We start from the raw sequence: 12739 nt of genomic DNA on the forward strand, positions 1-12739 counted from the left end.
AAATAAAAGGTGTGTCATGAAGTGAGTGATCACCTTGGCACCCAGGGCAATAAGAAACGGTTTAGTGCACACTCCTTGGTTACCCCACCCAAGGGGCGAGGAAGCTAGCAATTTATAATATTTATATACCAACCCTGTCTTTGGTTGAGAGCTGATCGAGGGGTGTGGTATTAATTCCCTGGTCCTTCCGGCTTGCCATGCATGTGTGGGCAAAGTGAGCTCCTGTGACCAGAGAAAGCCCTCAGGCAGAGATTCAGGTGCTGATGGTTAGACTGGTGGTGGCGGCAGTGTAGGGCAAGAGGGGAGGACGGACACAATGCCATCAAATGGTAAGAGCAAAAGGGATATGGGAGGGCCTCTGACAGGCACCGTCTAAAAGGCTGGGCATAGGGGTTGAGGTGTGAGTGTAACAAACAATATCCCTGGAATTTAAGAAGAAAGAAAACAGACAACTGTAACTAATGTCACTGATGCTCTATGCAGAGCACCTGGTATTAAGAAGAGTTATCAGTCTGGTTTGGGCAGGGGGTGGGGAGGTTCTAACGCAACGTGAGAACTGCTCTAGCAGGCATATATATCAGGGTACAGTGACAGCGAAGGAGGAGGGAACAGTTAGGTGATTATTTCTGAGAATCAAGGAAAGTTTCAGAGAGGAGATGGTGACTCGTAGAGCTTCTGGGCTCAAGAAATGTGTAAAACTAATAAATGCATAATGTCTTCAGAAACAAGTCGATGGTAAAGGCATGGCAACACATAAGCACTGAGTTCTGCGACAGCTCAGGGCAAACGTATTTGCAAAGGCCTTTCAAGAAGTTGAGGACACATGAGATGAAAGGCAATTATGGCACAGTAGATAAAGTCCTGGCCTCCAAGTCAGAGACTTGACTTAATTCTGTACCGTCATTTAACAGCTTGGCAAGACACAAAAACTGTCCCTGGGTCTCAATTTCCTCTTCTGTAAAATGGAAGAACTTGAAAACCTTCCTCTCTCCCACACCTCACCAACATAATGCTTCCTTGCAGCCACGAAGACAAATCTCATCAGGCCTTTTCTCCTTTCCTATCAGGCTCTCAAGATTCCAGTCTCCAAGGCCATGTCACTTCCCTGGACTCTGAACCCCACCTGGCTCTGACATTGCCTTTTCTTTCTTTCTTTTTTTTTTAACATTTTGGCTGCGTTGGATCTTCACTTCATTGCAGTGCACTTGCTTAGTTGCCCCAAGGCGTGTGGGATCTTAGTTCCCTGACCAAGGATTGAACCTACGTCCCCTGCATTAGAAGGCAGATTCTTAACTACTGGACCACCAGGGAAGTCCCTGACACTGCCTTTTCTACTCCCACCTTCCACTCCTGCCTATCTCCCCGGTGCCCTCGGGGACTCAATCAATGGGACTCAATGGGCAGCAAATCTCCTATCCTTGAACTTTTCAGCAACTGTTCCCTTCCCCTTCTTTTTCTGAGTCTAACTGAACCCTGACTCTCCCCAGCGACACTGCTTCCCCACCAGCCCTCCCAAGCTGTGGCGGGTTTTCTCTCCCTCTCACCTGGGGTTACTGGGCCCAGAGGTAGGAGAGACGTGCTCCTTCCTAGCTTCTCATTGCAGCTTGACCAGCATCCTTCTCTCCTCCTAAAACACCCAACTTGACTCTCATCTGACAACACCACACATCTCCCCGCTTGTGCAGGTCATCTAAAGACCCCAGTCACTCCCCTGTCCTTGAAGCTTTAGCTCCAGACTCACTGACTCGCCTGTGCTGTCACAGATATTGGTGATTTCAATATCCCCATGAAGAATTCTTCCAATTCCCAGGACCTCTCTGTTTCTTGACCTCCTTTCCTCCAAGGATCTTGTCCACCAGCCCAACCCAGCCACCAGTACCAGTTACATTCTAGACTTTAGGCAGTGATCATAACTCCCATCTCCAAACACCGTCTCCTATCTTTCCAGCTCACTCTATAGTACGCCAACTCCAGCCACACTTTGACACCACCTGGAACTACCACACATGGATCCCCCATCTTTTCACTGTCCCTCGCCCCCTTCATACCCTATTTCATTTCCATAGTCAAGCACCACAACATATATCCACAAATCCTTGCACCCATTTCTTGCTTGGCTAAACCACAACCCCAGTTAGACTGATCCAACTCTGCCTACTTCATGTGCCCTCCTGTGCAATGGAGCATGTCTGAAGAAAAAATACACAAACCTGCTGACTGATCTCAAGGGCATCCTTATTGCTGTCTGCTAAGCATTGTTTCCCTAGTCCATTCACTCTCCCTCAACACCGGACAACTATTGCACACTTTGTTTTCTTGCTTCAGATCACTTCTTCCTCCCTCCTCCTCATTCTCACTCTTCCTATTTCAGGGAGAAAAACTGAAGCAATCAGAAAAGAACTTCTCTATAACTTCCCACTATCACATCTACCCACCTGCACCTGTGCCAATAGGTGACCTTCTCTATTATAATGGCTGAAGTGTCCTTGTTCCTGGCTTAGGTCAACTCCTCGAAATAGGCACTAGATCCCAATCCCTCTCAGTCACGTAAGGCACTGCTCCAGCAAGTCACCTCTCTCTCCTACATCACCAATTTCTCTCTCTCTATTGGATCATTCACACCAGCATACAATATTCTGTTATTTCTCCCTTCTTTAAGAAAATCCTCTCAATTCCATCTTTGAGCAATATCTTAGCTCAGGCTGCTATTACAAAATACTATAGGTTTGGTGGCTTAAACAACAGACATTTATTTCTCACAGTTATGGGGACTAGAAGTCTGATATCGGGGTGCCAGCATTATTGGGTTCTGGTCCTGGCTTGCAGACAGTGGCCTTCTTGTAGCCTCACATGGAAAGGAGAGGGAGGGAGAGGGAGAGGGAGAGAGGGAGAGAGGGGTGTCAAGTTCTCTCATCTCTTCTTATAAAGGCACTAATACCATTCATGAGGGTACCACCCTCATGACCTCATCTAAACCTAATGACCTTCCAAAGGCCCACCGCCAAATACCATCACATTGGGGGTTAGGGCTTCAATGTATGAATTTTGGGAGAATACAATTCAGTCCGTAGCAAGTTATCAATCCATTTTTCACCTTCCCTTTATAACAAAACTCTTAAGACAGTGTGTATATTCCCTGTTTTCTAGCACTTCATTGAAACTGCTCTTATCAGAGTCACTAATGCTAAGTCCACATTCTACATCCAACGTTCAGTTCTCAGTCCTCATCTTAACTTGATTTACCAGCAATAGATGAAACAGTCTCATCATGTCTTCCTTCTTTAAACGCATTCTCCACTCAGCTTCCAGGATGCCACTCTCCAGGGTTTATTTCTTTTACTTAGGATTCTTTGCCGGTTCCTCCCCCTCTCCCCAACCACTAAACAGTGCAGTGCCCCAGAGCACAGTCCTTGGACCTCTTTTCTGTCGACAGTCACTCCCGTGATAGGTGTATGGAGATGCTACTACTTTTGATATCTTCAGGCCAGGGCTTTCCCCTGAATCCCAAGTTGATATGATCAACTGCCTACTTGCCATTTCCATTTGGATGTTTAATGGGTACCTTAGACTGAGATCTGATCCTCATCACCTGACCAAACCTACTCCTCTCACACACTTTCCATATGAGTAAATGGCAAACTTTATTCTTGCAGCTTCTCAGGACAAACTTTGGAGTCCTCCTTGATCAGTCCAATGTCTACACATCCAATGTCTGATCCAGTAGGCACATTCTGACAACTGTGTCTTCAAAATATATCCAAAAATCCAGTCACTTTTCACCTCCTCCCCTGAAATCATTCTAGTCCAACAACCATCATCCATCATCTGTCACCTGAACTGCAGCAAGAAACTCCTAAGCCATCTCTCTGCTTCTGCCCTTGCTGTCATCAGTCTATTCTCAACACTGTGGCCAGTATGACCCTGTGAACATAGGGCAGGTCATGTCACCCCTCTGTTCAAAACTCTTCAGTGATTCCCAGCTCATTCCAGAGTAAAATACAATGTCCTTCCATGACCCACAAGGCCCTATATATTGGCTCCCCCCACCCCACCTCTCTGACCACCTCTACTAATGCTCATTAACTCTCTGCTTTGGCCACACTGGTTTCTTTGTCGTTCCCTCTTGCCTGAACCACTCTACTCCCAGATATCCAAACAGCTTGCATCCTCATCTCCTTCAGGTCTTTACTTAAACATCATGTTCTGGGTGAGGACCACTCCAGCCACCCTATCTAAAATTACAATCCCTTTTTCTGCCCCCAGAAATGTGCTACTTTTTCCTCCTTTTCCCTTCCTTACTTTTTTCCTCCTTAGCTCTTTTCACCAAATACTGATGTGTTTTATCTTGTTTGTATTCTATCTCCCCATCTAGAAGGTAATCTCCTTCAGAGGCAGGGATTTCTGCCTGTTTTGTTCTGGTGCCTAGATCAACACCCCTCACATAGTAGGCAGTCAACAGATATTGTTGAGCAAATGAATGAATGAAATCATTATAATGAGGGAGACTGTGTCTGTTCTTACTCTCTGTTATATCTCCAGCACCTAGCACAGTGCCTGGCCTGGCACAGAGTGGGCCCCCAATTGATATTTGTGGAATGAAGTAAAGGAATGAATAGGATTGTTGTGAAGATTAACTGACACATAAAAGATATTTAAGTATTAATAACAGAGTTACAGGAATGAAGAACCATTATTCCTGTTCATTCCACAATGCAAAGTAACTTAAATGTATCACTTCCTCATAACAGGAGTCTTGAATTATTATTTTTTTTTAATATTTATTTATTTTTGGCTGTGTTGGGTCTTCGTTTCTGCGTGAGGGCTTTCTCTAGTTGTGACAAGTGGGGGCCACTCTTCATCGCGGTGCACAGGGCCTCTATCTCGGCCTCTCTTGTTGCAGAGCACAAGCTCCAGATGCGCAGGCTCAGTAGTTGTGGCTCACAGGCCTAGTTGCTCCGTGGCATGCGGGATCTTCCCAGACCAGGGCTCGAACCCGTGTCCCCTGCATTGGCAGGCAGATTCTCAACCACTGCGCCACCAGGGAAGCCCCTTGAATTACTTTTTAATAGTGAAGGAACAAGTAGAACTAGATTGAGAATTTCAGATCTTGTTGTAGTTTTGTATTAAAATAGCATAAAGCCCTAATAAGGTGAAGTCTCTCCAGGAAGTGGGTAAGGTGACCCACCTACCTACTGGAGGAGTGGGTGGAGTGATGTGAGGCTAGCAGTGATGTACCTGGATGTCCATGGACTCTCTGCTAATAAGGGGAATGACAAGGAGGTGTGGATGGATGGAGACGACATGGACCTCTCTGATGATGGCTGTGTCCCTTCCACCAGGAAAGCCTAACAAATTTGGTGGAGGTGTATGGTAGCAACAACAGGTGGTTCAGAAACCTATAAAGCAGGGCTTTGAGATCCACTAAGGATCCCAATCTATTGGTTCTAGAACGTTTTCCAACACAGTTCATGAGCTGTCCCTAAAAACAGCTGTTAGAAACATCAACACTTCAACCCATCCTCAGCCCTTGAGGTCAGCCCACAGTTATAAATGTGGACCCATGGGGTAAATCGTATCCATTCAGCACTCACATCAGTTTGGAAACATTACATGGTCGGTGCTTCCACCTACTGACCTTTCCACTAGAGCTGGATGGTGGTTTCATTGGATTACAGGGTGTCAGGCACAGGCCTTTAGCAGGGACTGAGGTTAAAGATCAACCTTTGTGCACAAAGGTGAGCATGGTACCCTTTTCTGCTAGTGTCTTCTTGCACAGTAATGGGAGTCCATCCTTTCTCTGTGAGGCCCCCATTGTCTTTTGGAAGGCTGCGATAAGACCATTTCCTCATTCAAGTTTACTTAGGATTTCCCCCTACCCAAACCTTTTAAATATTACTCACCTAGTCACTACAAAGAATCAAGTGAAAGTAGTCCAGAACACCTTAACGTAAAGAACCTGACCTAGAAACTGCCATATGGCCACCAAGGTTTTAGCTCTGAAAGTAAGTGAAGAATGCTGAATCACCCTGCTCCTAGAAGCCGAACTGTAACACATCCTCATTTCCAGGGCAGGTTCATTTCTTCTGTCTTGGTATCTGTCCCTGAGTTTGGGACTATACTTTTTTCTTGAGACAGTTAATTGTAAAGACCTTGGGTGGTCAAAAAACTTGATCTGCACCAGTGACTCTGCCCTCAAATAAGTAAATGTTCTTGTCACAAAAACAGTTATGCGTCCAATCATGATCTCCCAGACACAGCAGCTAATTACAGTACATCTCACATACCTGAATTAGCCTTTAAGGCACTCCACTCAGTCATCCAACAAACATCAACTGAAGGCCTACTATGTACCTGTTCCAGAGCATATATTTGAGGAATACCCAGTCATTTACGGGGTGAGAGAAGATAAACTTTGTAAATAGATAAATTACAATAAAACATGATGAATGCTATCTTAGAAGGTCTGCACAATGTTATTCGGCAGCAGATGGCAGAGAGACATTCCTGGGGGCTGGGTAAGGAGTCAAGACAGACTGTATAGAGAAGAGTGACTTGAGCTGGATATGCAGGGTGAATAAAAGTTCCCCATGGGGGAGGGAGCTGGACCAGAAAGGCATCTCAGGCAGAGGCAATTTCAGTGCAAGGGGCAGGGAGGTCAGTATAGGCTGAAGCATAGGGTGGAGTAGAAGAGAGGAAACAGAAAGTGCTGAGCCCAGAATTACTGAGTGTTGGTCCCAACTGCCAGCCAGCACTATGTGCCCAGACACCCTGACTGACGTTTATCAGATTAATGTGTAAAAAGAACCTAGACCTATGCCTGGCACATGATAAACACTCCACGAATTTTGCTTTGAATATGACTATGTGCATTTTGGTGCCACATTCACCACCACCTTATCCTCAGGATTGAGAAAAATTAGCAAATATGTGTTGAATGAATGAAGAACTTGTGATTTCTAAGAAGGAAATGGCAATGGATAGGATTCTCATAATGCTACATCCAGCAGGAAGGTGAAGGGAAAGTGTTTTCTGCAGGATTGCTTCAGTCATCTGAAGGATGACTTCCAGTAGTCTCCCCCACCCAAATCTATGCTGGGTAGGGCAGACCACTGGGTTAAAAAGAATAACCATAAAACCTTACATTTGCACAGCTTCTTCAGCTTACTTGTATTATCTAGTTTAAAATAACTGCAGTCTTTAAATCCCCAACTTTTAACCTCTTGTCTGAGGTTTCAGATATAACCTGAAATTCTCATCTCTGTATTTGAGTTCCCACTAGCCTCCATGGAGGGAAGACTGGCAATGAATTTAAGAACCTGGTAGAGTCACTGCCCATGCCTGCCCCAAACTGACCCCTTCATCTACTCCCACACGAATCTCAAGAAAGAACAGAAAGGAGCCTGAGTAAAGGTGGTACCTTAACTTCCTAAACTATCACATTACTTTGCAATGTCACTGTCTAGCCTCAATTTAATATAATTCAGTTCAGTTCCACATCTGATGTCCTAAGGCATACTTATTCCATTATCACTGGTTGGGAATTAGGAGACCAGGTTTTTAAACGTCAGTTTGCTGCCAATCAGCTGGATGGCACTGAGCAAGTCACTTGGTTTTTCTGAGCACCAGGTTTTTCATTTGTAAAATGAAGGGGTCAGAATGGGTGATCCCAAACTCCTTCCCAGCTCTCACAATAATTCTCAAATGGGAAATAGCATCGATGTCATTGTAACTCTTTCTCTATTTCGAAGCTAGTAAGTTCTAGAGTTTATTTCGGAGGAATACTTTGGCTCAGCAAATTACCAACAGTTTTCTACAGTTGACTCTAGAAGAAACTGGGAAGTAGACTGCATATCTTTATTCATTCAAAAGTATTTCTTCAGTGCCTATTAAGGTGTGAGGCACTATTTAGACACTGTTACAGCCCTGAACAAAGCAAACGAGCTCAGTCTTCTCATGGAATTCACTTCCTTGTGTTTAATTAATGCCCCCCACACACCAAATAAATCTTTTGACTGCTTTGGACAGCAGAAACAGTGATCTAATAGGTTTGTTTTATGTGTTGTGATTTGTGTGGGGCAATCTCTGAATTAGCAAAACAATGAAAACGCCTTCAAAAAATCCCTGTCTTCAGTTTCTCCATCGACTAGGTAAATAACTATGTAGTTTAAAAAGAAGTAACTCCTTGTTTCTGAATAGATTGAGATACATTCACACATGAATTCCAGAAAAAATTTTAAGACACTAAACGAAAGGGGTGAAATGTTTCCTGCAGCATTAGAATTTAATTTTCTCTTTTCCTATGACTGATTCTTTAACATGGGGTTTTAGATACAAAACAAACAGCATTTCTCTTCTCCTTCACAGAATGCATGATGGGTCTACAAAAAGGAACATGATGTGGAATGATGTGCCTGTATCTCAATAAAGGCATCTTTATAGGCTGTAAAACAAATAAATAAAGAGCAAACTCTTGGTGTGGAAAGATGTATATACTAGATTTAGATCAGTAAAATATAACAGATTATTCCATTTAAGTATGGTACTGATGCAGAATTTTAGAGCTGGAGGAACCCTAACCCTTAGTTTTATAAATGAGAAACCTGAGATTCAAAGACATAAAGTGACTTGGCCAAGGCAAAGCCAAGATACTCATTAGCAGCAAAGTTGTAATAAGAATCCAATTCTACTGATTCTCTGTCCAAGAATTAGTTCTATATTAACTAACTGAGAGTTTTAGCAAATCAAGACTAGAGAGATGGTGCCCTTTATGGCTGACAGCCATTGTTTTAGACTAAGTGTATGATACCTGATGTCTGTAGTATATTTCTCCAACAGACTATACAATCTGATATTACTTATGAAGGGTTTATTTAAATTTATAGATGAAACATCCGGGACAGATATGTTCTACTTAGAAACAGGTCATATTCAAAATCTCATTCCTAAAGAGCCTGTTCAGAATTTGGAACCCCATTCCCCTGCCAAAGAAAAGTAACAAATTATGAGTTAATTTAACCAGGCATGATTGAAATAATATGAATGGTATTCCAAGAAGCACTCTCACTGGGCCCAAAGCCCCTTGAGTCCTGGACCCCCCTGAAGTGACTGGATACCTCCAGACTGGAGGCTGGAAAGACTCAAAACTGCAGGCCAGGGGGAGGTTCCTAAGCCAGGATTCCTAAGTCAGAGACTGTCTGTGTTAGGATAATTAAGAATATCTAAAAACATACGTAACCTCTTGAGGTCACGGTCACAGATGATAACCATGTCTTACCCAAAAAAAATCTCTTCGACACAGCAGTGGAGAAATCGGTGAGGCCAGAATGGTCTGTACCTGAAATCTTGGCTTTTCTGGAATCGGAATTCAGTACTTTCAGGGAGGAGGATGAGTTTAAAGAAAACCCATCAAAGGTCTTCTCTCCCACTTTACCCTGAAGAGGTGACTTCAATCTTTCTCAGATTTCTCCCCATCTGCAGGTTCCTAGCTTGGGAATAATATTCTATGTAGTGCATTAATGATGCTTGGACACTCTTGGAAAACTTTTAAAAACATTCATCCTAATGGCAATTTTGTAAATTTAGTGTGGGCTTCTATAAATCTAAACTGACAGCGTATCAATGCGAGCACAATTGGCTAATTTGGGGTTAGCTTGATTTTCTTCGTACCTCCAGGAGGCTTCAGGTGAATTTGAGTTCCTTCCAAACTAAGTCTCCTAAGTGAATTAAATCCTGTTCTCAGATCTTGGCCTCAGGGCAGATGCTGGTGGTCAAAGAAGCTCTCAAGGTTAGGGGCTTTCTCTAACCCAAAGAGGTCTCTCAGGGGAGAGCGGCAGGTTTGGAGGCCCGGAAGGAGATTTGGCCTGGGGGGGGGGGGCCGTGGTTCCCCGAGATACCGGAGCGTCTCCCTGCCCTCCCGGGCCCGCCTAGCTCACCGAGGTTGCCGCCGACGATGGTGACGGCGATCTGGTCCATGAGCACCGCCCGGAAGCGCACGTCCTGCTCGGAGCAGCGCTGCCGGAGGGCGCGCAAGATCTGCACCTGAGGGTAGTCCTCGCGGATGCGCCGGTCCGTCAGGAACCAGAGCTGGGAGCACATGGCGGCCAGGGCTGCAGCGCCCAGCGGGGCGCGGGCCCCCTCGGCGCCCCGGGCCGCTCGTTCTGGCTGGCGGGCGGCCGGCGTCCCGGGCGAGCGCGCGCCGCGTCTCCGCTCCCGCCGGTGCGCCAGGCGCCTCTGCAGCCCTGACCCAGCGAATCTGCCCGGCCACTCAGCGTCGCCGCCGATCCCGGCCAGCCAATCAGCGCGCGGCGGCGGGCGCGGGCCGGCCGCTGGGCCAGCTGCAGAGGCGGCCGCGGCGGGGCCCAAGCTTTCTGCGGCCGGGAGAAGGGACCCGGTTGGGGTTAGCGGCCCCGGGAAGCCCCGAGCGAGGAGGGCCGCGGGGGGGCTGAGGGAGGGCATCCCTGCCCCGCGCTGGACCCCGGCGGGCGTGGCGCTGCCGGCCGGGGTGGGGCGGCCGGAGCGGGAGGGGCTAGGGCGGCGACCCAGTGAAGCCGAGAGGGCGTCCGGGCTGATGGAATAGTGGTCCGCAGCGGGCAGCGGGATGCTTCCCAAAGGCCATCCCGAGCACCCGGGGGCTGGGAGCATCGGCGGCCCCCTACAGAGCCTGGGGCAGGGCCTCGGGGACGTCCCAAAGGAGACTCCGGGGGCCTGGCGAAGGTCACACAGCTAGGCCTCCAGGTGGACCCTGGCCTTGGAATGCTCTGCCCAAATCCTGGCCTGGAGCTGGGGTGGGGATTGAGGGTTCAGATAATTTGAAGGTGCGTTTCTCAGGGTCTCCGGTTTTCTTTCACTGGACACCCCCTCCCAGCATTCAGCGGTTCTGGGCCTGCACAACCTCAATGTGACGAAAATGGACTCCTTTTAGTTAGAAGGACCACCAGCTGGTCTTCCCCCATCCCCCCAGCCCATACAACTGAGTCATCTTTAAACACTGTCCCTGGTCCTAGCCAATCGCAAATTCTGCCAGCAAACAACTATGTTTGAATCCAGACTTTCCTCTCTAAATAACTGAAAGACTGAAGTTAGCCATCTTTGGAGATTGCATTTGCTCTTCTGGCTCATTAAAATATTTGTCTTTTTTTTTTTTTGGCTTAGCGGGGCAAGAGGAATTTCAAAGCAGGCCAAACAATAATTTAGAAATGGGGTAAGATATCTCAGGTAAGGTATAGGCTTCACCATATATATTTTGCAGGTGTGTGCCTTTACCCACTTGATGTGCCATTGGAAAAATTCTGTCTAAATGGAATTTCAAAAATTAATTATTTTTCAAGCAATGTTAAGTAAATCTTTTTGTGTTGCAAAATACCTGCCCCCCATGAGTGTATTTTCTTAAAGTAACAGTAACCTATGACTTAGTAACTTTCAAAACTATCTTCTAACTACAGATCGACTTGGGCACTAGAGTCTCTATCTTGTACCTTGACCATTTCCTTGATGTCCTATGGTATATATTTTGTACACCCTGATGCTTTCTACTTGCTTCTGCAGGATCATAATACATAGGATGTCTATAAGATGATCAGAACCATAGCTGTCTAGAACGATAATTTGTATATAAGAGTCACTAAATTTAGAAGTTGCTTACAGTCCATTTTCACAGTCATCTTCATAAGTCGAGAACGTTTAATTCATATGCAGATGGATGCCAAGATCCCCAAAACCCAAGCTTGAGGAGAACAGGATCTGGGGATCCAGATGTTGTGATCACTTCTTCACTGTCTTTGCTCACCCTCCCTAGAAGGTTGCTAACACTGCTGTGATCTCCCTTTTCTAGGATGGGTGATAAGTGAGAACCTGGGACAGTTGCATATCCAGTTAGGACATAGCTAAATTTATGTTGGTATGTTTTGTTCTATTATCAAAATTATCAAACACAGAGGTAACTGCCCCAGATTTGGGTTATTTTCTAAGATGTATTACCTTATATAATATTTCTCCATAGATGACTCCCAAATTCAGTCCCCTGACCAGGGATCGAACCCACGCCCCCTGCAGTGGAAGCACAGAGTCTTACCACTGGACTGCCAGGGAAGTCCCCAAATTCAATTTTAACCCTGATGCCTCCTGAGCTTCAACAATATAAAAACATGCTGTCCTGCCATCACCTCAATGTCCCTAGAGCTAAACTCATTCTTTTCCTCTTCATTCCAGATTCAGCTGTCTTAAACAATAAGGAAAATGTATTATCTCTTGTAACAAGAAATCCAGGTAGGTCAGTTCTAAGGTTTATTCACTTAACAGCTCAGTAAATTTATCAGGGACCCAAATTCTTTCCATCTTTTCACTCTGACTACCTTAGGCCAGTGCCCCTCATAGTTACAAAATGGCTGCCATAATTTCAGCTGACACATGTAAACACACAATGTCCAATGGAAGTAGAGAAACTGTTTCTTTCCCTGTGTCTCTCTTTATTATCAAGGAAAACCTGTCTCAGAAGACTGCAAGCAGGCTTCTCACACTCTCCCACATCTAAACCAGTCACCAGCAGAGAGTAAGAAGCCATCATGAGTGGCTTAATGTAATCATGATTTACCCCTTGTGGCTGGGAATAGGAATCCCACCAAGCACATGTAGAGTCAGGTGAACACCTGGGCAAAATGGGGGTTCTCTTAGGAATAAAGGGAGAATAGATGTTGGGAGGACAAACACTGGTGTTTGATACAGATGGCAATAAGGGAAATGT

The 12739-nt window shown here is 45.7% G+C and overlaps 1 protein-coding gene across 1 annotated transcript in view; it reads right to left on the reverse strand.

Annotated features, from left to right (window-relative positions):
* Window positions 1-10214, reverse strand: part of RIMKLA (ribosomal modification protein rimK like family member A) — a 28197-nt gene extending 17983 nt beyond the window's left edge. The window contains exon 1 of the mRNA XM_007453018.1: window positions 9933-10214. Within this exon, the coding sequence (XP_007453080.1) occupies window positions 9933-10095 (163 nt within the window). The 5' untranslated portion in view covers window positions 10096-10214. The remainder of the gene's footprint in view (window positions 1-9932) is intronic.
* Window positions 10215-12739: the final 2525 nt, after the last annotated feature.

The sequence above is a fragment of the Lipotes vexillifer genome, unplaced genomic scaffold (genome assembly GCF_000442215.2).
Source record: "Lipotes vexillifer unplaced genomic scaffold, Lipotes_vexillifer_v1.1 scaffold683, whole genome shotgun sequence".
Lineage (NCBI taxonomy): Eukaryota > Metazoa > Chordata > Mammalia > Artiodactyla > Lipotidae > Lipotes > Lipotes vexillifer.